The 24,967-nt window shown below is 51.1% G+C and overlaps 2 protein-coding genes across 31 annotated transcripts in view; one reads left to right on the top strand and one right to left on the bottom strand.

Moving 5' to 3' along the window:
• The window catches only part of SMG9 (SMG9 nonsense mediated mRNA decay factor), a 46,757-nt gene extending 22,216 nt beyond the window's left edge, over positions 1–24,541 (top strand). For 12 of the 30 annotated variants that reach the window (XR_012427650.1, XM_074023793.1, XM_074023792.1 and 9 more), the window contains 4 exons: positions 390–497; positions 671–799; positions 1,121–1,265; positions 2,434–2,958. Coding sequence is in view for 26 of the 30 variants with exons in the window: in XM_074023793.1 (XP_073879894.1) it covers positions 390–497; positions 671–799; positions 1,121–1,265; positions 2,434–2,512 (461 nt within the window). In the remaining 4 variants the exon portion in view is untranslated. Of the gene's footprint in view, positions 1–389; positions 498–670; positions 800–1,120; positions 1,266–1,372; positions 1,488–2,433; positions 2,959–5,349; positions 5,572–24,236 lie in introns of those variants that run through there. The other 18 variants (XM_074023783.1, XM_074023780.1, XM_065534528.2 and 15 more) reach the window with 6 other exon arrangements.
• Positions 14,667–18,333, bottom strand: IRGC (immunity related GTPase cinema). Its single transcript, XM_074023799.1, has one exon. The coding sequence runs from the start codon at positions 16,445–16,447 to the stop codon at positions 14,738–14,740; it is 1,710 nt and encodes a 569-aa protein (XP_073879900.1). The 5' UTR covers positions 16,448–18,333; the 3' UTR covers positions 14,667–14,737.
• Positions 24,542–24,967: the final 426 nt, after the last annotated feature.

Below are 24,967 nucleotides of genomic sequence, written 5' to 3'. Positions count from 1 at the left end.
GGGTCCGTGGAATCTCCCAGCTCAGGAAATGAATATTAGATTGGGTTCATCTGAGTGACCCCATCCACCTGTTCTCCCTCCTCCAGCCTTTGCACATGTCGTTCCTTTGCCTGTTTCATGCTTTCTCCGCTCCACTGTTCTGCAAAGACCCAGCTCATTTTATGATCCCTTGCTAGGGCCTCAAAGAGACTAGGGGCAGAAACCAGATCTGACTCACCTCTGGGTCCCCAGCATTGCCCTAACCAGAGCCTGGTGCTGAAGTGAAGTTACATAAATATTTACACAGTGATCTGAACTCAGGGGTAATAGCAGGTCTTTGGGGTGAGAAAGGGGAGTCCATGAAGCCAAGCCTTGTCTGCCTCACAGGGCCCGTCTCTTCCCACCCTCAGTCTTCTTGCAGAACAAAGCTCGCCGAGAGGACTTCTGTCCTCGGAAGCTGCGGCAGATGCATCTGATGATCGACCAGCTCATGGCCCACTCCCACCTGCGTTACAAGGGTGAGGGTTCCCAGATCACCCCCCAAGCTAGTCAACAGCCTCCTGATTTCCTGATCCAGCCCCGTGGGTCAGTCTCTACCCCCAGACTAGCCTCCTGATCCTGCCTGTCAACGATTCCCACCCCCCAAAACCCACAACATGGTACCTGAAGGCTGAAGCATTTTCTCCTCCAGGGACTCTGTCCATGTTACAATGCAATGTCTTCCCGGGGCTTCCACCTGACTTCCTGGACTCTGAGGTCAACTTATTCCTGGTACCCTTCATGGACAGTGAAGCAGAGAGTGAAAACCCACCAAGAGCAGGTACAGTTACCCTCAATGGGTTCATGGAGAGACAAGTCCTGTGCTAATCGGAGAGAGACCCAGCACCCCCTGGTCTAGGAGGCAACATGGGTTGCCCTGGTTTGGGAGCAGTGTGGAGCCTACCTGGTCTGAGAGAAGACCCTGGTTCTTTCCCGGGGTGCATGGACCCTTGATGAGGAGTGTGTTTCAGAGTCATGAAAGTACAGGAAGAGCTCGGCCGGGGCTCAACTCTCAGGTGCTCATTGAAGCCCAGGATGCTGTTACCTGGGAGAAAGACCCTGGCAGTCTATCCCTCTTACCCTCCCTGCCCCAACTTTCCAGGGCCTAGTTCCAGCCCACTCTTCTCCCTGCTGCCTGGGTATCGCGGCCACCCCAGTTTCCAGTCCTTGGTAAGCAAGCTCCGGAGCCAAGTGATGTCCATGGCCCGGCCACAGCTGTCACACACGATCCTCACCGAGAAGAACTGGTAAGAGCTCTTTGCAGAGGGAGTCAATTTGAGGCACCTCACCCTGGTGTAGAGAGAAGGGGGCATCTCTTAGATCGGCATGACCTCATGAAGCCCCTCCTCTCCAGATCTCAGGTTCCTTTTCTGGAACAGTGATGATTGCTACTGTCTTGTAAGCATCTCACCCACGCAGCAACATGCTGTTTCGTGTGACTTTGAATCCTCCTCATCAGCCAGCATCATGTAGGTCCTTGTCACCAGTTTTCCTGGTGGGGAAATTTAGGCTCAGAGAAAAGTGTTACATAGCAAGGCCACAAATCTGTGGCTAGGAGTCATTTGATTGCTGGGAGTAGGACCAGTGACCGGATTTAGCTTAAGGAAGATTTATTCCAGGGACCTGATCACAGAAAACAGGGCCCTTCAGGAGATGGGAACCAGAAAGCCATCAAGGTCTCATTGTCTACACTTCTGCATTTGCGTTGGTTCCTGCCTGTGGCTTTCTCTCCCTGCTTTCGCTTGGCCCTGCCCTACCTCTGTGGCCTCTACTTTACATGACTTCTTTGTCCAGAGCTCTCAGCATATGAGTCCAGGTCTCCCTCATCTTACTTCAAAGAGAAAAATTGGAAAGCTAAATAGCTTGACTGGGTGCAGCCTCTCTACCTTGGCTCCCACATCTGCAGTTGGCTGTGCCTGGAAGGGGTCAGGAGTGCAGACAAAGCAGCAGGAAGCCCTTCGGGGCTTGTAGGGCAGAGATGGGGCAGAGCTTTGCGTCCCAGCTCTGCTCCTGCCGTTTGTCTAAACCAGGACCCAGAGGGGAGAGGGGAAGATTGTGGGTTGTGCAGCTGCTGTTAGGTGTTTTCTGTGTCGTAAGAGTCTGGAGGGAGGTGGAAACTGAACCCTTACCCACAAAGCCAGCGGTGGGAGAAGTTTAGGTGGTGGAGACTTGAGGTCTTAGTCCAAGCCCTGGAACCTTCAGCTTCGCTTAACCTGGGTGAGCTAAGAAAAGTGGGGCCACCTCCCATCACTGTCAGGATCCTCCCTGTATCCCTGTTGAGGAGATTGGGCTCCAAGAGGTTCAGAGTCACATCTCAGGTCAGAAAAGGGGTCTCAGTTTCCCCACCTGTCCAGGGTTGTGCTGGGCTCGGGGAGCCCCGGCCAGGCAGCCCCGACTGTTGACCTCCTCTCACAGGTTCCACTACGCTGCCCGGATCTGGGATGGGGTGAAAAAGTCCTCTGCTTTGGCAGAGTACAGCCGTCTGCTGGCCTGAGGCCAAGGAGAGGAATGTCACGCAGGGGACCTCCTGGGTCCCCAGTGGACGGCGAGGGAGCACAAACGTCCGTCCCCCACCAGGGTGGAGAGCGGCAACAGGCCTGATGGATGAGGGATCGTGGCTTCCCGGCCCAGAGACATGAGGTGTCCAGGGACAGGTCCCCCACCCTCAGTTGGGGGCTGTTCAGGGGGTGACTGTGAGCGATTCCCCCGACCCCAGCCTGAGATGGGGCGGTCCATCCTACGTCCTCCACAGGGACAAGCAGTGGGAGGAGTCTGAATGGGCACCAGGAAGCCCTGGCTCCATCTTGACTTCCTTTTTCAGGGACAGGAGCAACAGGTCCCTCTTCCCTGACTCTAAGCCCTTCCCTGTAAGGTGAGGCAGGGTCTGGAGAGCTCTTTATTGGAGCAGATCTGGTGGTTCAAATAAACACAGTCATGCAAGCCTGTTCTTGTATTCCATTTACTCCTCTACCCAACATGCAGCTCTGGGAAGCAGGACAAATTGGACGCCCAGCCCTTGTGGACAGATCATCCCCTGACTACCCATTGGAGTCTGAACAAGCTTCCCTCAGGGCCACATTCACTGTGGGTCATAGAGTTGTGGGGAACAGATGGAGACCAGTCTCCGCTAAGAAGGAAGTCCCTAGAAGGGGTTATTCTGTTTCTGGGGGTGGCATCACGCCTCCCCTGTGTATGTTTTGGATGGGAAAATACACTGTGCAGCTGATACAGCAACTACCCTGGTGTCTTCTGCTCTCACTTAAAGACAGTTGCCTGCCTTTGAGTTAAATGCCCAGTTGAATACAATGCCTGGCCGGGCATGGTGGCTCATGCCTGTAATCCTAGCCAAGGCAGGCAGATCACTTGAGGTCAGGAGTTCAAGACCAGCCTGGCCAACATGGTGAAACCCCGTCTCTACTAAAAATACAAAAAAAATTAGCTGAGCGTGGTGGTGCATGCCTGTAATCCTAGCTACTTGAGGACTGCTTGAGCCTGGGAGGCAGAGGTTGCAGTGAGCCAAGATCACGCCACTGCACACTCCAGGTTGGGCAACAGAGAGACTCCATCTCAAAAAAAAAAAAAAAAAAAAAAAAAAAATACAATGCTTATTTTTGGTTTAAAAAACAGAACTTGTCCTTAAAGGTAGTAAGTACTTACCCTTAATCCAAGTACCATGCCTCACCTGTACAGACTGTGCCTTCTGTTGGTTAAATACAGTGACTTTCCTCTCATAAACCTCTTTTTGCTTAGAAACAGCAACCCCTACCTTTAATGTAAACCCAGAACCTACCCTCAGTTAAATCCACTCTCCGATTTGGTACGGTACCGACCCTCATCTGCTCAGTTAAATACAGTGCATAATCTTAGTTTGAGGTTTCCCAAAGTATGTCTCCAATTTGGTCTCGCCACCCCAAATTAATCCACCGTTCAGTAAAGCAGTCAGCTCCAGTCCAGCTAGCTGAGTCTGTTCAGCCACTGCCCTCCCCGTGCCCCTCCAACCTGTGGCACATCTTTGTCTCCCTGGTTTCGTCCTGCTTTCAACTATCCCATACAGCCCTGGTGTTTCATACCATAGGGATCCGGGGCCTTTTGAGAAACAACTGAAGTGGGGAAGGGCAGGGTGGTCCGTGAAGAAAGCGCTCAGTAGGGCCAGAGAAGGTCAGGCCAGAAGTGGACAGAATGCCAGTCTCTACAGAGGGCTGAGGCCTGGGAGGTAGGAGGCCCAGCACAGGCTCTGGCATGGCCACTTCCTGACTGACCATAGTAGGCAAGGAGCCTCCCCTCCCCTGGCCATTATTTCAACATTAAGGTCATCCTCAAGGCCCTTCACAGCTGTGACATTCACTGCCCTCTTACTGAAATGCTTCTAAATCCTTTGCCCCACTGTTGTGGTCTATACCGAACCCTCCTGACCATCCTCTCCAGCTAGATAACTGAACTCTTCCCTGCCTCGTCAAAACTTCTGCCCCGTGTCTCATCCCCACCCCTACTTCCCCAGGGGGTCTGCCTGCTGGTTGATTTGGGGGTTTGCCAGAGTAGGAAAGGTGGTGGGGGCAACAGCCAGAGAAGGATGGGAGACCCAAGGCAAGACAGCACGCGTCTCAGTCCAGGAGAGCAGGAGCTTCAGTTTCTTCGTCCCAGCCCCTTTCAGCACACGGCTGGGGACAGGTAGAACTGTGTCCTCCCAGCCCAAACCTGCCACCTCCTGCTGGCCCAGCTCAGGGCTGAGATTGTCGATTGGATTCACTTGTGATCTTGTGGCCAGTGTTGCCAAGGAAGGTCTGAATCAGCACACTTGGTTTCCCTGGCTGCCAAATCCAGGCCGTGTGAAGCGTGCGGTAGATGGTGGTGAAGGAGGTGCTGCAGGTGACCAGGGTGCCCAGGATGGGTGAAAGGAGGCACCTCTGGAAACCCAGCCTAGCATTTCCACCACCAGCACTGTGGTGATCTGGTGACCTTGGTCCGAAGGCCCTGTCCCACCTCCAGGGTTTTGTGCAGGGGCTGGCCCGTTGAGGCAGTTTGACAGAGGAGTCACACTGGCAGTAGCCTTCTGAACAGTGGGTAGGTATGTACAGGTCACCTGCCGCCGCCTTTACACCCAGCGGAGGACTCAGGCTGATGTTGCTGGCAGGCCACTGTTGATACCAGCTAGATAGGCTGCCACAGGGAGGTATTTTGCTCTAGGATGGGCTGTAAGATAGGCCTGGCCACCAGGAATGCTTGCTGCTTGTGGCTCTCCAGTCCCTTCACCATCATTCCCAGCAGGTGGAACTCACCCTTTTCAATTCAGACACAGGAATACGTCGGTATCTTTCTCACCCTCCGCTGCAGGAAACGAGCACCGCTCAATCAGCTTCTACATGGGAGCAGGCCATGTGATGCTGGCAGCTGCCTGGGCTCAAGCACCTGTCACGAGCACAGCACTTGGCTTAAGAATGTCAGCCCTGCAGCCAGGCTGCGTATGTTCACATCCCAGCTTTGCCATCTACCACCTGTGGGGCGTTGGACAAGTTGCCAAAGCTTGCTGGGCATCTGTTTTGTCTGCAAAATAAGGTGATGATTGTACCTACTTCCTAGAGGTGTTGTGGTGATTGAGTTCATGATAATTGTGTCTGTTTTAGTCAGTTCTTGCCTTGATGTAAAGAAATACCTGAGACTGGGTAATTTATAAAGAAAAGGGGTTTAATTGGCTCACAGTTCTGCAGGCTGTACCAGAAGCATGGTGCTGGCATCTGCTCGGCTTCCGAGGAGGCCTCAGGAAACATCATCATGGCAGAAGGTGAAGTGGGAGCAGGTACTTCACATGCCCAGAGCAGGGACAAGAGAGAGGGGAGGTGGCATACACTTCGAAACAACCAGATCTCACAGAACGAATTCACTGTCGTGAGGACAGTACCAAGGGGTTGGTGCTAAACCATTCATGTGAAACCATCCCCATGATCCAGTCCCTCCCAGCACGCCCCACCTCCAACAGTGGGGACTACAATTTGACATGAGATTTGGTGGGGACACAGATCCAAACCATATCAGTGCCTGACCTATGCTGAGCCTCAATAAATGTTAGATGCCACCATCATCCACAGGTGCCAGGTCTGCATTGGCCACATAGCATTTTGCAGTCCTCTAACTTTGCAGATACATGAGCCAATACATCCTCTTTTTTCTCCTTAATGCACGTGATTGGTCTCTGTCACCAGTGACTGAGAAGTGCTGACTCCTAGGGAATGGCAACTGAAAAGCATTATTTCACTGTGGAGTCTAGTTCAGTCATGTGATGGTACCTGGGGTGACACCTTTTCCCACTCTGGGCCTGTGCTGGAAGGTGAAGGTGAAGATGTAGGCAGTCTCTCAAGGGTCCAGGCCCTCCTTCTCTGCCACCAGTCCCCCAGAGCCTTTGCCTGACCCTCCAGCTACTGTCGACAGCCATCCAGGATCTGGCTGAGCCCACTCTCCTCAGAGAAGGTGCTGGGGTGGCAGCTGTGGGGGTGGCAAACTCCATCTTGGAACAAAGGAAGGAGAAACGCCCTGCTGCAGGATCTCGCCAGCCAGCTGGGCATGGTTGGTGGTCAAATGCTCTGATGCAATGATAATGAGGTTGTAACGGTCCAGCAGCACCTGCTGGAGGTACTTGTTAGCCTGGAAAGTGGGCATGCCTATGCCTGGAGGGTCTGATGATGACTGTGGATGCAGGTAGGCTGTAGGGTCCACAGCCATTTCTATCACACCCATGCAGGCTGAGTTGGGGTCTTCATTTCGTAGCCTCTCATGGTGTTGATAGGTCAACTTGCCTGAGCCTGTGGCCCTGGTAGTGCCAACGTGCACCCTGACATTCTCCAATGAACAAAATGTGGCCTGCAACTTGGCAGCAACTGCTGGCAGATTCCACACCTTGCAGGCCTCTGTCAGAGCCCTCGCCACCTCTCATGATAGCATCAGTCTCTTGAACTGGCTGAGGGCTGGCTGGGCTGTACTTGCCCCGTAGGTTGCCTGATCCCTAGTTCTCCAGCTTCAGAACTTGGTGACCCTCAGCAGAACAGGTGAGGGAGTATTTTCACCCTGAGTTACCCATTCTCCAATCCCTTTGCATGCCTGTCATAAATGTGTTACAATATACTTGCTGCCTTGGCATCCACTTTTAGGCCTGACACACATTGTTTGAAACCCAGTGAAAACCTCACCTTAGCCTCATTAAAACTTCCCCTTCCCCTTGTGGCTTGCAGTTTAGCCCACCTGTTCTTCATCTCACCAACCCAAAACCCAACAACATCCTACAGTGGCTGACCATGGCCCTATGGGATGGTCAGTCAACATCAGAGCCATGTAAATAAGTTCCCGCTTCAAGCATGTTTTCTTTAAAATAGCCATCCACAACCACCATGGGAAAGTCTAAAGGAATACAGGCATAGGTCCACAGGTTCTTTGCTTTTTTTTTTTTTTTAATTTGAAACAGAGTCTATCTCTGTTGCCCAGGCTGGAGTGCAATGGTGCAATCTCGGCTCACTGCAACCTCCGGCCTCCCGGGTTCAAGTGATTCTCCTGCCTCAGCCTCCCGAGTAGCTGGGATTACAGGTGCCTGCCACCACCCCTGGCTAATTTTTTTGTATTTTTAGTGGAGATGGGGTTTCACTATATGTTGGCATGCTGGTCTCGAACTCCTGACCTCAGTTGATCCGCCCACCTCAGCCTCCCAAAGTGCTGGGATTATAGGTGTGAGCCACCGCACACGGCTCTCCATGACTGTTTGACACTATCTTTTGATTCCCTAAAAATGTTTAAAGAATTTCCACTAGATAATGCTGAACTAGCTGAACTATGGATATGGATGGATCGTATCTGAAAGATGACAATGGTAAAAACTGTGCAAGATATGTAGTTACCACTTCCTTCGAAGTTGCTGAAGCCGCCCCCTTATCTGTGGCTACTTTTTTTTTTCTTTTGAGATGGAGTCTTGCTCTGTCGCCGAAGCTGGAGTACAGTGGCACAATCTCAGCTCACTGCAACCTCTGCCCACTGGATTCAAGCAATTTTCCTGTCTCAGCCTCCCGAGTAGCTGGGATTACAGGCACCCACCACCATGCCCGGCCAATTTTTTTGTATTTTCAGTAGAGACAGGGTTTCGTCATGTGGGCCAGTCTGGTCCTGACCTCCTGACCTCAAGTGATCTGCCTACCTCGGCCTCCCAAAGTGCTGAGATTACAGGTGTGAGCTGCTGCGCCTAGCCCCTGTGGCTACTTCTGCCCAACAAACTAAACTCACTGCCCTTACCTGGGCTGGCCTCGTGAAAGGGCAATCTGTTACTCTATGCAGATAGTACATATGCCTTTGGGGTTGCTCCTGATTTTGGACTGCTATGGAAATGAAGGGGTTTCCTCACTTCCACTGGAGATCAAATTAAAAATGGATCCTATGTACAGGACTTACTGGATGCCATCCAGCTGCCAGCTGCCTTGGCTATTATGGAAACTTCCGGACATTCAAGCTGAGCCTCTGCGGAAGCTAGAGGAAACAGCTTCGGCTGATAGGCCACAAAGGATGCTGCTGTTAAAGGTTCGGTTCCTCAAATCTCTCTCGTGGCCCAGCTAAAAGAGCCACCAAAAGATGATCTAAAAATGATTACCAAAGATGCACAAAAGTGGGCACCAGAAACCAAAAAACAAAATTGGAAAGATCACGCTGCTAGTTCAATGATTTGGGGGGAAAAAAAAAAAAGCTATAGTTTAGGCCTGATAACTAGTTTTCTGCAACTCAATGTTGTTAACTACAGTACATAATTTGACTCACTGGGGAACTTACAAATTATTTTATGAAACAATATTAGGGGGAGTGACATTAAAAGAAGCTGTACTGGCCAGGTGCGGTGGCTCTCGGGCCTGTAATCCCAGAACTCTGGGAGGCCGAGGCGGGCCGATTGCTTGAGTCCAGGAGTTCAAGACCAGCCTGGGCAACACAGCGAAACCCTGTCTCCACTAAAAATATCAAAGAAGTAGTTTCAACTGCTGGAGAGGCTGAGGTGGGAGAGTCACCTGAGCTCAGGAGATCAAGGCTGCAGTGAGCGGAGATCATGCCCCTGCACTCCAGTCTGGGTGACAGAGTGAGACCCTCTCTCAAAAAACAAACAAACAAAAAAAAAAACACGGCAAAAAAAAAAAAAAAAGCCTATTTGACTTCTGCTGCCTGCCGTAAGTTTAACTCAGGAAAATGTGTATATCCTGATCCTGGACATTTTTATCTACCTAATAGGCCCTTCAAGGTTTGGCAAATGGATTTTATCCAACTACCCACTTCCATGTGTATGTGGGTATGTGTATATATATACTATATATGTACTATATATAGTACGTATATATACTATATATGTGTATATATACTATATATGTACTATATATGTGTATATATACTATATATGTACTATATATGTGTACATATACTATATATGTACTACATATGTGTATACACTACTATATATAGTATATATACCATGTATGTATATATAACTATATATGTATATATACTATATATGTACTATATTGTGTATATATACCATATATGTACTATATATATGTGTATATATACTATTTTTATATATATATATATATATGTACTAGTAATGGTTTGCACATTCTCCTATTAGGTAGAGGCTTTCCTGGTAGACAAGCCACTGCTTCAGCTGTGGCCAAAATTCTTCTGGAAAAAAAAGGATTCCCACCTAGGGAACTCCCCTTGAAGTACATCATGATCAGGAGCCCATTCTACTGGCCATATAATAAAACAAGTGCGTTCAATTTGGCCAATTTTTCAGCATTTCCACTGTCTACAATCCCCAATCTTCTGGCTCAGTGGAACAAACAAGTGGAACTATAAAAACCCGATTGGATGGCCGGGCGCGGTAGCTCACCCCTGTAACCCCAGCACTTTGGAAGGCCGAGGCAGGCAGATCATACCCCAGCAATTTGGAAGGCCAAGGCAGGCAGATCACTTGAAATCAGGAGTTCAAGACCAGCCTGGCCAACACGGTGAAACCCCATCCCTATTAAAAATACAAAAATTAGCTGGGTGTGGTGGTACACGCCTGTAATCCCAGCTACTAGGGAAGCTGATGCAGGAGAATTGCTTGAACCCAGGGAACAGATGTTGCAGTGAGCTGGGATCAAGCCACCGCACTCCAGCCTAGGCGACAGAGTGAGACTCCATTTCAAAACAAAAACAAAAATCCCAGTTGGCAGAATTTATCTACATCTTCCTTGACCTAAGTTCCTCCTTTGGTATTATTATCTAAGGGCCACTCTTTGGGGCTCATAAACTTTCACCTTTTGAAATAGTCACAGGCCATCCTATGCACTTGGGCTCCTCTGCTTTTGACCCTTAATTGATAAAAGGAGACATATCCATCTGGGTGCAGTGGCTCACGCTAACACTTTGGGAGGCTGAGGCAAGGGGATTGCTTGAGTCTGGGAGTTCGAGACCAGCTTGGGTGACATGGCAAAACCCTGTCTCTACAAAAACACAAAAATTAGCTGGGCGTAGTTGTGTGCACCTGTAGTCCCAGCTACTCAGGATGCTGAGACGGGAGGATCACTTCAACCCGGGAGGCGGAGGTTGCAATGAACTGAGATCTCGCTACTGTACTCCAGCCTGGGCACCACAGGGAGACACTGTCTCAAAACAAAAACAAAAAAACGAAACAGACATACTCCAATATTAATAAAGCCTGAATAAAGTAAAGGCATTAAAGCAATGGATAGAAATCATACTTTGATAGAACAATCTTTCCACAGCACAATCATAGGAGACAAAGACCTATAGCCCAATGATCTGCAGCCCGGCGACTTTGTCTATTGGAAAAGATACCTACACAAGAGTCCTATCCAGCCTTACCAGAAAGGCCCATATTAAGTCCTTCTCACCAGTCCCTGTGCTGCCAAACTGAAGGGCATTGACTTCTGTATTCACATCTTCCGTATTTATTTATTTGAGATAGAGTTTCGCTCTTGTTGCCCAGGCTGGAGTGCAGTGGCGCGATCTCGGCTCGCTGCCACTTCCGCCCCCTGGGTTCAAGCGATTCTCCTGCCTCAGCCTCCCGAGTAGCTGGGATCACAGGTGCCCGCCACCGCGCCTGGCTAATTTGTGTGTTTTTAGTGGAGATGGGGTTTCACCATGTTGGCCAGGCTGGTCTTGAACTCCTGACCTCAAGTAATCCGCCCACCTTGGCCTCCCAAAGTGCTGGGATTAAAGGCATGAGCCACCCACCACGCCCAGCCTATTTTTTCTTTTTTTTTGAGATAGGATCTGATTCTGTCACCCAGGCTGGAGTGCCGTGGCATGATCATGGCTCACTGCAGCCTTGACCTCCCAGGCTCAAGTGATCCTCCCACCTCAGCCTCCTGAGTAGCTAGGCCTACAGGCATGTGCCACCATACCTGGCTAATTTTTTGTACAGACAGGGTCTCACCATGTTGCCTAGGCTGGTCTTCAACTCCTGGCCTCAAGTAATCCTGCTGCCTTGGACTCCCAAAGTACTGGGATTACAGGTATGAGCCCTGCGCCCAGCCACAAAGTGAAACTTTGAGACTTACATGTTCAGATTGACTGTTTCACCCTAACAGTGACTACAGTCTACAGAAAAGACTTTGAAATTAGATTTTAAAATTACAAAAAACCCGGAATTTAACTAAATGAAAAAATACGCTGGGCATGGTGGTTCATACCGGTAATCCCAGCACTTTGGGAGGCCGAGGCGGGAGGATCACTTGAGGCCAGGTGTTCAAGACCAGCCTGGCCAACACAGTGAAACCCCATTTCTACTAAAAGTACAGAAAAATTAGTTGGGCACGGTGGCTCATGCCTATAATCCCAGCAACTCAGGAGGCTGAGGTTGGAGAATCGCTTGAACCGCGGAGGTGGAGGTTGCAATGAGCTGATATCATGTGACTGTACTCCAGCCTGATGACAAAGCAAGACCTTGTCTCACAAAAAAAAAAAACCAAAAATAACTTATGCTCCTAATCCTTTAATTGTTGATGGTCTCCAGCAATGCCATAATTAGATAATAGAAGCTTGGGCAAATACTGGTTGACACCTCCCTACAACAGCCTTGGGCAAGTTTTTTGTTTGTTTGTTTCAGAAAGAGTCTTGCTCTGTCGCCCAGGCTGGAGTACAGTGGCATAGTCTTGGCTCACTGCAACATCTGCCTCCCCAGTTCAAGTGATTCTCCTGACTCAGCCTCCCAAGTAGCTGGGATTACAGGTGCCTGCCACCACGCCTGGCTAATTTTTGTATTTTTAGTTGAGACAGGGTTTCACTATGTTGGTCAGGCTGGTCTCGAACTCCTGACCTCAGGTGATCCACCCGTCTCGGCCTCCCAAAGTGCTGGGATTACAGGCATGAGCCACCACACCTGACCGAGCAAGTTAATCATTCTCTCACTGCCAAATGTAAACAGTAAGAGAAGCTTCTTTTCCAGGCTGTTTTGAGCCAGGAGTACCTAGCAGTGATGAATAAATGTTAGCTAATATGAAGTACTTAGCCTGGCATGTGGTTACACTCTCAGTATTATTACTGGTGATGCCTCAGACACTCGGCATTGTTATGACTTTTATTGTTATGGTTACTTTTTAATTTGGTCTTGAGCAGGGAAAAGTTGGGTTTGAGTGTGTCAAAGTGAAAAATAAAAATGTAGACATGAATCTCTAAACTTAGCATTTTCTTTTTCTTTGAGGCAGAGTCTTGTCACCCAGGCTGGAGTGCAGGGTCACAATCTCAGCCCACTGTAACCTCCGCCTCCGGATCTCAAGCGATTTTCCTGCCTCAGCCTCCCGAGTAGCTGGGACTACAGGCAGGCGCCACCACACCAGCTAATATTTGTATTTTTTTTTTTGTTTGTTTGAGACGGAGTCTGGCTCTGTCACCCAGGCTGGAGTGCAGTGGCGCGATCTCGGCTCACTGCAAGCTCCGCCTCCCGGGTTTACGCCATTCTCCTGCCTCAGCCTCCCGAGTAGCTGGGACTACAGGCGCCCGCCACCTCGCCCAGCTAGTTTTTTGTATTTTTTAGTAGAGACGGGGTTTCACCGTGTTAGCCAGGATGGTCTCGATCTCCTGACCTCGTGATCCGCCCGTCTCGGCCTCCCAAAGTGCTGGGATTACAGGCTTGAGCCACCGCGCCCAGCCAATATTCGTATTTTTAATAGAGATGAGGTTTCGCCATATTGGCCAGGCTGGTCAGAAACCTCAACACATAGTTGCCCTCACGTTAAGACCCAGGGCCTTTCAGCAGGTCCCAGTATTCACACACGCACACCCCAATCCAATCCCACAGAGACAGGTGACCCCAAACTCAGCAAATGTGTCACAATCTTAGACTCACAGCATCAAAATCAAGAAGTCAAGGCTGAAGGGAGCTGTGATTATGCTACTACATTCCAGCCTGGGCGACAGGGCAAGACCCTGTCTCTAAAAAAAAATTTTTTTTTAGTCATGGAGAGACCAGGATTCTTCCCAATCACAGACACGCCAGATGTCTCAACTCCATGTGCCTTCCTGCTCTGAGACATACCCTCCATCCTTCTGGAGTGAGACCCATGCTAGGCCATGAGTTGTGTTCTCAGCCTCCTCTCCCCTCCGATATTCAAGGAAACATCCAGTCACTCTCTCCCCATGCCATTCTCTGTCTCCTCAAGCACCACAAGAGGTGAGCCCTGTGGCCACCTGCCCTCCCTCTCCCTACTACCCCCCACCCCTCCAAGGCTCCCAAGCAGCAGGCAGGCACAGATGCCCACTCTCCCCAACCTGTTTAGCCACTGCTGGACACCACTGTGCTCATCCCAGGCCCCAGGGGCTGTCTATGGTACACTGGGTTCTCAGAAAGGGATATGAGATTGAAACTAAAGTACCTTAGCAGGGGCCAGGTGCAGTGGCTCACGCCTATTATCCCAGCACTTTGAGAGGCCAAGGTCAGGAGTTCAAGACCAGCCTGGCCAACATGGCAAAACCCCCATCTCTGCTAAAAATACAAAAATCAGGCCGGGCGCCACTTTAGGTGGCCAAGGTGGGCAGATCACCTGGGGTCAGGAGTTCAAGACCATCCTGGCCAACATGGTGAAACCCCCTCTCTACCAAAAATACAAAAATTTGCTGGACATGGTGGCGTGTGCCTGTAATTCCAGCTACTTGGGAGGCTGAGGCAGGAGAATTGCTTGAACTCGGGAGGTGGAGGTTGCAGTAAACCAAGATCATGCCACAGCACTCCAGCCTGGGTGACAGAGCAAGATTCCATCTCAAAAAATAATAAAATAAATTAAATTAAATTAAATTAAATAGTACCTTAGCAGGACACAATCTCCTGTCTTGGCCCTGCTGTCCTGTGCCCCACAAATTCCTCCTGGCCCCTTGGGGACCGGGGAGAAAGACACCACCAAGAAGCCCTGGGAACCCTGGGCCCACCATTCATGTCTCCAACCTCCCTCCCCAGGGCACTCCTGTCCCCTTTCACTACACTCCTGTTGGCCCTGGGCCCACCTGCCTCCCTCCTCCCCTCCCCAGTGCCCCCTCCTTTGCCCTGCCCCGGACACAGGCTCCCCTCCCTGCCGCGGACGCAGGCTCCCTCCACACCCACCCTCCAGGCAACTGCAGCCCTCACATTCACCACATTGGCCTTTTTTGTTGGTTTGTTGGATTTTGTTAAGACTTAGTTTGTGGGTGAGGCAGGGGGGCGGGGCTGCACTCTTTATTTTTCTTCTGAGTCGTGTTTCTTCCAGCTATCCAGAATGTACTTAAGAAGGAGGCCCAGCTTCCTGCGGGTTGAGAGTGGGGCTTCCTCGCTGCCTCCCTCCCCGGACCCCCCCTTCTCCACGCCATTGTCACCGGCCGCTTCCAAGCCGACCTCTGGCTGCGACTCGTCCTCCTCCAGGGCCTTGATGCGGACACGCTGGGCGTCCTCGGCCATCTCGTTGAGGCAGCCCTGGAGCATGGTGTAGACAGCACCAAAGCTGATGCCGCCAGCCACCAGCGTCCCAAACACAGGGATGCCCCTCTCAAAGGCGCGGGCCACCCGCATGGCGCCGTCGGATGACTGGGAATAGAGCCGCAGGACAGTCTCAGGCGAGACCTCATTGGCCAGCGGGGAGCGGATGACAGAGCGCAGGTCACCTGCCTGTTTGCCCACCTGCTCGGCCAGCTTGGCCAGCGAGTCCTCGTCCAGACCAAAGCTGCGGTGGTAGCCACGCAGCGAGTGGATGAGCAGGGCATCATCGTAGGCAGCCGCCAGCCCCGGCACGGGCAGGGCCTGGATGACGCCCAACACCAGGGCAGTCTTGAGGACTTGCTCTTGAAGCATGGCCTTCTTCTTCTGCAAGGCCTCCAGTGAGATGTCGGGGAGCGACAGCAGGCCAGCGTGGCGCCGGTGGGCGGGCAGGTCATGTTCCCAGGTGGACACCAGCGTGGGAAAGTCGTAGCGGGCTGGCGAGAGGTTGGACACCAGGAAGATGCGAGGTTCAGCCACGCCGGCCTCCCGCAGCCGCTCAGCACAGTGGTCTCGGATCTCCTGCAGGACAGCGGCCTCTCTGAAGCCCGATGGCCGCTGGCTGCGTGTGGCCGCCAGGTCCTCGTCCACCTTGGTGCGCACAAAGTAGAACTTCTTGCCCTGGCACAGGATCTCGGCGGCCAGGCGGGTCTCGACGGCCCCGCAGCGGCGGGGGGAGACCAGCAGGAAGAAGTCATAGCGGCTGAAGTCCACCTGCTTCAGGTACTTGTCCGCCGGGCAGCCTGGAGAGCCGGCCCCTGGCAGGTCCCAGAGGGTCACATCGGGGAACTGTGGGTGCGGGTAGGACGACGGTTGCATCGTGGTCTCCACAACGCCCGTCAGAGCCGCCCCAGGGTCCTCGGCCCCCAGGCCACGCAGGGCGTTGATGAGGGAGGACTTGCCGGCACCCGACTCGCCCGTGACGCCCACCTCCAGGCGGGTGCTCTCTGTGGAGGCCAGCAGCTCCTGGAGGTGAGAGGCGGCCTGGGGGAGGTCGCCCGACTCAAAGGCTGTGCGCAGGGCCTCCAGCCTTTCCTTGGCCATGAGGATGGTGGTTTCCTCCTCCCCAGGCACCACAGGCAACTTTGAAGTAGCCATGGTGGCCAGTGGTTCAGAGGGTGGCGGGGGACAGGGGAGAGTCACAGGATGCGTGATCCTCAGCGCCTGCAGAGGAGAAGGGAGCCATTCACACCACCTGGGCCTTGGCATAGGGTGGGGAGAGACAGACATCACGGATGTGAAGGGAGTCCCCCTGGAGGCCCACAACTCTCTTTCTCCTTCAAGAACTGGGGACACATTTTTGGCACAAGTTAAAGGGCATTGAGATCTGGCAGGCCCAGGTTCACATCCCTTTTCTGCCACTAACTTGCTGTGTGACCAGGGGCAAAATGAAGCACCTCTCTGTGTAATGGGCATGACCACCAAGCAGCCTCTTGGAGCACTGTTGGAGTTTCCAGTGTAATCTAGGCACAGGTCAGTTTTCCGGGTGTATGCATGCCTTGGAGGGCTGTGTGCTTAGAGTAGCCCAGTGCTTGGTTTAATGCTCTGCTGACACTGGCTGAAATTCTTTGTTTGTTTGAGACAGGATCTCTGTCATCCAAGCTGGAGCACAGTGCTACAATCATGGCTCATTGCAGCCTTGATCTCCTTGGCTCTAGCAGTCCTCCCACCTCAGCCTCCTGAATAGCTGGGACCACAGGTGCATGCCACCATGCCCAGCTACTTTTTAAAACTTTTTGTAGAGATGGGAGTTTCACTATGTTGTCCCAGCTGGGCTTGAACTTCCGAGATCAAGGTCCTCCTGCCTTGGCTTCTGTGTGCTGGGATTAAGGGCATGAGCCACCATACCTGGCCTGAAATTCTTTGTAATATTTGAACCAGGGGCCCCATATTTTCTTTTCATACTGGGCTCTGCAAATTACATAGCCAGGGCTGCATAGGAAAGGGCTTAAGCCCAGCTCCTGGCCTGTGGCACAGACCCATTCAGAGGAAACAGCTGCCTCCTGCTGCGGCTGGGATTGGAGGGTGGGGTGAAGGGGACCCAGACCCGGAGCCAGACTGCCTGGGATCAAATCCTGGCTCCACCACATACTCACTGAGTGATGTGAGGCAAGTTACTTAACTCTCCCCTCACTGTCCTCATCTGTACACTGAGAATGATACCTACAATCACGACAAACCACCCTGTAGGATCTCTGTCACTTGAATGAGTTATGACATAAAACAGCCCATAAAACAGCGCCTGGCTCAGGGCAGGTGCCACGTGTCATTGGCATCATCATCATCGTCATTGTACTTATCATTAGTAATATTCTTAGCTGTGTGACTTTGAGCAAGTCCTCGCCCTCTCTGAGCCTCAGCTGCTCTGTGGGGGATACTCCCCTCCACCTCGCAGGGCTGCTGTGATGACCACGAACCCCGTTCAGCTAGCCCTAGGCTGACTTTGGGTTCAGATACCCTTGGGTTCGGGAAGCCAGGCATGGGGACCACCTGGACACTGGGAGTCATTTCCATGAAATCCCAGCCCTGCCATGGCAGCCCTTGCCTCCCGGGGTTCAGTTTCCCCTCCCATCCCCCTGGAGCTCCTGTCGTGATGGCCCCCCTCAGATCCCTCCTCCTCGCCAGGAGCTTCCCTGGTCCTCCCCCTTCCCACTCACCCTCCTCTGGCCCATCACCTCTAAAATACATTTACTCACTAAGGGTCTTCAGGGAGCCCTGGGAGAGCTGCTTATGTCTGGGATCACTGTCCCCAGTTGATAGGGAGAGGGACTGAGGCTCAGACAAGACAAGTGAGGCCTTCTCATCCAGAGGCACAGCCAGGACCCAAACCCAGGTCCCCAGGCTCCTTCACCCCTCTAGAGAGTTACTCTCCCTTCAGCCACATGTCCCTGCCTCCCGCCTTGTCTCCTTGCCCCCTGCATCCCATCTCTTCACCTCCCACCCCTCACCCCATCCTCTGCTACCGCACTCCACCCCCCACAGAAATGTGTCCTTAAGACATTGTTCCTGGCTGGGCGTGGTGGCTCCCACCTATAATCCTAGCACTTTGGGAGGCCGAGGTGGGTGGATCACTTGAGGTCAGGAGTTCGAGACCAGCCTGGCCAACATGGTGAAACCCCATCGCTACTAAAAATACAAAATTAACCAGGTGTTGTGGCGCATGCCTGTAGTCCCAGCTCTTGAACCCGGGAGGGGGAGGTTGCAGTGAGCCAAGATTGAGCCACTGCACTCCAGCCTGGGCAACAGAGCGAGACTCGGTCTTAGAAAAATAAATAAATAAATAAATAAAGACATTGTTGCCTCCAGATCTGAGCCTCCTATCCTGGGTCAGAAGGGTTCCTGCCTGTGCCCTCTCCCTAGTATGGTCTGGGTGGGAAGAGTGGGAACCTGGAACAGGTCCTGGCAGCAAGGGGCAGACGAGTCAGTGGTTGGAATTTGGGCTGAGAGAGTCCAGATTAGGACCGCAAGCCCCTGCTCCGCACATGCACAGGGGCCCAGCGAGAGAGCCCTGGGGGACTCACCTGCCCTGCAGGCTCTCCCTCTCCCCTCACACTCTCCCCACTGATAGGATCTCCTTCCCTGTTAACCCAAGGTCAGACGCCGTTGCTAGGACCCATTGTAATAGCAAGCAGCAGCTTATTGGTCAGCCAGCCTTGGTGCAATAATGCGACAGTGATGTCAGGGGGCGGGGCCTGGAGGTGGAGCAGGGACTCCAGACCCCAGCTGCTCATGGGCTCACCACCCACTCACACGGGGCCCTCCAGTTCCGCTGAAGGCTCCGGAGAGATCTTTCTAACACTGAGACCTGTTCAAAATCCTCCATGGTCTCCATCACCCCCAGGACAAACTCTCAGATTCACAGCTTGGTGTCCGAGGGCTTGGCCCTGCTACCACTCCACCCTCCACCCGGGGACTCTCAGTTCCCCAGACAAGTGTGAAAGTTGATGATACAAATTGGGTCATTGCTGGTGGGCGCAATGGCTCACTCATGCCTGTAATCTCATCAATTTAGGAGGCCAAGGTAGGAGGTTCTCTTGAGCCCAGGAGATCGAGACCAGCCTGGACAACACAGCAAGACCCTATCTCTTAAAAAAAAAAAAATTAGCCAGGTGTGGTGGTGCACATTTGTAGTCCCAGCTACACAAGAGGCTGAGGTAGGAGGATTGCTTGAGCCCAGGAGTTCAAGGCTGCAGTGAGTCATAATCGTGCTACTGCACTCTAGCCTGGGTGACTGAGCAAGATTCTGTCTCTAAACGAAACAAAACAACAGAGTCATTGAAGGAAAGCAAGACTCAGACAAACACACAGTTACCAAAGCCTCACAAACACCCTCATTCAGGGACACAGACGTGCAGACTTTAAGAGACACAATTACACACTGACAACATATACAGAAACCCCGAAACCCACTGACTCCATTCAGGAACCTCATTCATTCTGCTGCAGCAGCTAGGGCCCCAGAGATGCATCAAACCCAGGCACTGCTTCAGGGGCTCCAGACCCAGAAAATGGAGATAATTGCGGCCCAGGATGATTGTGGACCAAGAAAGAGAGCCACCGCCACCTGCACATATGCACCGATGCAGACTGGCATGTTCCCAAGGATGCCCCCAGCAGCTCCTCAGAGCACCAGCCAGGGAGGGGTTGCACCCTGCCTATCTGCATGCTGGAAACACAGCAATGAACAAGACAGCCCCAGGTTCTGCCCCCACAGGACTCAGAGTCCAGTGGTGGAGTCAGATCCATCCCAAGATAATGATGACAGAGGGGGCAGCTCTGGGATGGGGGACCCCAGAGGGCTGTGGGAGCACAAAGGGGGATGCCTGACTCAGCCTGGGAGTCAGGGAGGGCTTCCTGGAGGAGGGGGCACCTGACCTGAGATCCAAAGGATGGGTAGGAGTGAGCCAGATGGCACATTAGGGAGTTGCATCCCAGGCTAAGGGACCAGCCTCTGCAAAAACCCTGAGTTGAGAGAGAGCTTTCATTCATTCAATAATAAATTCAATTTCAGGCACACCTCATTTTATTGCACTCAGCTTTATTGTCCTTCACAGATATTATGTTTTTTTTTTTTTTTTCCTGGGGAGGCGGGTATGTGGTGGAGAAGAGGGTCTTGCTCTGCCACCCAGGCTGGAGTGCAGTGGCGTGATCTTGGCTCACTGCTCACTGCAATCTCCACCTCCTGGGCTCAAGCAATCTCTACTACCTTTGCCTCCCAAGTAGCTGGGACAAACAAGCACGCGCCACCATTCCCAACTATTGTTTTATTTATTTATTTATTCATTCATTTATTCACTCATTCATTTATTGAGACGGAGTTTTACTCTTGTTGCCCAGGCTGGAGTGTGTAGTATGATCTTGGCTCACTGCAATCTCTGCCTCCCAGGTTCAAGAGCTTCTCCCACCTCAGCCTCCCGAATAGCTGGGACTACATGCGTGCACCACCATGCCCAGCTAATTTTGGTATTTTTAATAGAGACGGGGGTATCGCTGTCTTGGCCAGGCTAGTCTCGAACTCCTGGCCTCAAGTGACTTTCCCGCCTTGGCCTCCCAAAGTGCTGGGATTGCAGGCATGAGCCACCCCGCCTGGGCCAATACTGTGGTTTTTACAAATTGCAAGTGTGTGGCAACCCTGTGTCCAGCAAGCCTGTTGGTGCCATTTTCCCAACAGCACGTGCTCATTTCATGTCTCTGTGTCACATTTTGGAAATTCTCACAACATGTGAAACTTTTTCATCATTATTATCTCTGCTAGCGTGATCTTTGACGTTACCATTGTAATCATTTCAGGGCACCATAAACTGTGCCCACAGAAGACAGCAAACTTAATTGATAAACATTATATGTGTTCTGACTGCTCCACTGACCAGCCATTTTCCTGCCTCTCTCCTTCTCCTTGCACCTCCCTCTTCTGTGAGACACAACTATAATGAAACTAGGCCAATTAATAACTCTAAAATGGCCTCCAAGTGTCCAAGTAAAAGGAAGAATCACATGTCTCTCACTTTAAATCAAAAGCTAGAAATGATTAAACTTAGTGAAGAAGGCCTGTCCAAAGCCGAGATAGGGGCCAGTCGTGGTGGCTCACGCCTGTAATCCCAGCACTTTGAGAGGCCGAGTTTGGAGGATCCCTTGAGGCCAAGAGTTTGAGACCAGCCTGGGCAATATAGTGAGACCCCATCTCTATAAAAAAATTTTTAAGGTTAGCTAAGTGTGGTAACACATGCCTGTAGTTCCAGCTACTTGGGAGGCTGATGAGGGAGAATTGCTTGATTCCAAGAGTTGAAGGTTACAGTGAGCTATGACCACAACACCGTACTCCAGAGTGGGCCACAGAGCCAGACCCTGTCTCAAAAAAAAAAAAAAAAAAAAAAAACAACAAAAAAAAAACAACAACGGCAGGGCATGATGGCTCATTCCTGTAACCCAGCACTTTGGGAGGCTGAGGCAGGTGGATCACCTGAGGTCAGGAGTTTGAGACCAGCCTGGCCAATGTGACAAAATCCCATCTCTACTAAAAATACAAAAATTAGCTGGGCATGGTGGTATGCATCTGTAATCCCAGATACTCGGCAGACTGAGGCAGAAGAACGGCTTGAACCTGGGAGGCGGATGTTGCAGTGAGCCGAGATCGCGCCACTGTACTCCATCCTGAGTGACAGAGCAAGACTCCATCTCAACAAACAAACAACAACAAAAAAGACTTCGGTGGAGGCATTTACTGCAGATGTGCTAGAAATAGCAAGAGAACTAAAATTAGAAGTAGAGTCTGAAGATGCGACTGAATTGCTGCAATCTCATGATCAAACTTGAATAGACGAGGAGTTGCTTCTTATGGATGAGCAAAGAAAGTGGTTTCTTGAGATAGAATCTGTGCCTGGTGAAGATGCTGTGAATATTGTTAAAATGACAACAAGGGATTTAGGATATGACATAAACTTACTTGATAAGGCAGTAGCAGGGATTGAGAGGACTGGCTTCAGTTTTGAAAGTTCTACCGTGGGTAGAATGCTATCAAACAGCATCGCATGCTACAGAGAAATCTTTTGTGAAGGAAGAGGCAAATGATGCAGCAAACTTCACTGTTGTCTTGTTTTATTTATTTATTTACTTACTTATTGAGACAGAGTCTCACTCTGTCACCCAGGCTGGAGTGCAATGGCGCGATCTCAGATTACTGCAGCCTCAGCCTCCCAGGTTCAAGCAATTCTCCTGCCTCTGCCTCCCGAGTAGCTGAGATTACAGGCATGTGCCACCACGCCTGGTTAATTGTTGTATTTTTAGTAGAGATGGGGTTTCACCAAATTGGCCAGGCTGGTCTCAAACTCCTGACCTCAGGTGATCCCCCCGCCTCGACCTCCCAAAGTGGGATTACAGATGTGAACCACTGTACCCAGTCAGTTGTCTTATTTGAAAAATTGCAGCAGACCCAGTGGCTCACACCTGTAATCCCAACACTTTGGGAGGCCAAGGCAGGAGGATTTCTTGAGCCCAGGAGTTTGAGACCACCCTGGGCAATATAGGGGGACACCGTCTCCACACACACAAAAAAAATTTAGTTAGCCAGGCATGGTGGTGTGTGCCTGTGGTTCGCTACTCAGGAGGCTGAGGTGAGAGGATTGCTTGAGCCCTGGCGGTCAAGGCTGCAGTGGCCTGTGATCACATCACTGCACTTTAGCCTGGGCAACAGTGAGACTCTGTCTCTTAAAAAAAAATTGTTAAAACGTGGAAAAAGAAAAAGGAAAAAGAATCTATCTTAGAATCAACAAAGGTGTTCTGTGAGTGTCTACTCTGCGTCCCTCTGGGGTGAGAATACAGCAATGATGGGGCCGGCTCTACCCCAGAGAGAGGAGGTTGATGCAAAGTATACTTACTACCTCCAAGGACCCCTTGGTTGATGTTGGGGATCCAGTGGTGACTGAGACAGCACCAACCCTGTGGACTCTGAGTCTAGAAGGGAACACACCTCCGTCCTCAGACAGTGATGACCCTTGGTGGCCACAATGGGGTTGAAGCTGCCCAGAGAGGTGTGGGAGCCATGGGGGTGCCTGACCCAGCCTAGGGGTGGGGATGGAGTCAGTGAAGGATTTTTGGAGAAAGTTAATTCATTGAACACATGCTTTCCAGACACCTACTGTGAGCCAGGCCCTGGCTGGTCGAGGCTGGAGACACAGCAGTGACAAAGACAGTCCCTGAACCATTTCTCCTGCCCACTCCCAAGCCTCCTTTCCTGCCTGCCCTTTCTCTCTGTGTCTCTTAGAAATTCTAAAGCATGTCCCTAGGAATATATACATGTGGTGGCCTCCACCTTCTCTCCACTCTCCACAACCTGGGTAAACCTGAAATCAGTCCTCAGGGATTCATATTCAATATTTATGTAAATATTGGCTGTCTTTTAGGTGCTAGGCACAGTTTTAGGTACTGATACAATGATGAATAAGACACAGAAGGCCCTTGCTCTCGTGGAGCTTATATATTTTTTAAATATATAGATAGTAAACAAAAGTAATTAAGGTAGTGTCAAGTAGTGATAAGAAAAAAGAAGAAAAAGGGCCAGACATGGTGGCTTACGACTGTAATCCCAGCACTTTGGGTGGATCACTTGAGGTCAAGAGTTTGAGACCAGCCTGGCCAACATGGCAAAACCCCATCTCTACTAAAACTACTAAATAAATAAATAAATAAATAAATAAATAAAAGAAGAGCCGGGTGTCCTGATGGGCACCTGTAGTCCCAGCTGCTCGGGAGGCTGAGCCATGAGAATTGCTTGAACCCAAGAGGCAGAGGTTGCCATGAGCCGAGATTGTGCCACTGCAATCCAGCTTGGGTGATAGAGCAAGACTCTGTCTCAAAAAACAACAAAAAACAAAACAAAACAAAACAGTCCTTGCTCTCATGGAGCTTATAAGCAAAAGTAATTAAGATAGTGTCAAGTAATGATAAGAAAAACGAAGGAAAAGCAAGCAAGAAGATAGAGATGGGCAGTTGGGGAAGGGGTTTGGGGAAGGGGTAGACTGCCACTGGCAATTTTCCCATCCCTGTGGGCATGTGCCACTATTTCCAGCAAGAGGCAGAGTCTCTTTCCCCTTCCCTTAAATTTGGGCCAGTCTTGTGACTTTCTTTGTCACAAGAAGTGACACTCTGAGACTCCCAAACCCAGGCCTTAACAGGTTTCAGCTCCTGTTTTCTCCTTCTTTCTCCGAAGCTTCTATTCGAAGAGGTCCTGCTACCCTGCTGGAGAGACCTCATGTAGAGACTGCAGCCACATGGAGATGAGCTTGAAGCCATCCAGGACATTTCAGCCACAGATGAGCTCCAGCTGAATGCAGGCACAGGTGTAACCCCAGCCAACACCACATGGGGGCAGAAGAACCATACTGCTGAGCCCAGCCAACCCACAGGTTTTCACGTAACAAGCTAGGAGTGAGGTGAGCTGAGATCACACCACTACACTCCAGTCTCGGTGACAGAAAGAAACTCTGTCTCAAAAAAACAAAAAACAAAAAAATACGTGAGGGCCAGGTGCAGTGGCTCACACCTGTAATCTCAGCACTTTGGTAGGCCGAGGTGGGTGGATTGCTTCAGCCCAGGAGTTAGAGACCAGCCTGGGCAACGTGACAAAACCCGGTCTCTATAAAAATTAGCTGAGCTTGGTGGCAGGCGCTATAGCCCCAGCTACTTTGGAGGCTGTGGTAGGAGGATGGCTTGAGCCCAGGAGGCGGAGGTTGCATTGAGCGGAGATCAAGCCACTGCACTCCAGCTTGGGCAACAGAGCCAGACCCTGTCTCAAAAAAAAAAAGAAAAAAAAAAAACCATGAAATCATGAAACCATGACAGAGGAGCATGAGTAAATAGTGCCTTTTGTATCAGGTCCCATGTGGCTCAGCACAACACTGGTCAGAACCCCAAGTTGTGGCCTTGGAAGGTTCACTTGGA

This window comes from Macaca fascicularis, chromosome 19, assembly GCF_037993035.2.
Source record: "Macaca fascicularis isolate 582-1 chromosome 19, T2T-MFA8v1.1".
NCBI classification, from domain to species: domain Eukaryota; kingdom Metazoa; phylum Chordata; class Mammalia; order Primates; family Cercopithecidae; genus Macaca; species Macaca fascicularis.
The sequence above is the reverse complement of the archived record's forward strand: the minus strand, read 5'-3'. Positions and strand labels throughout refer to the sequence as shown.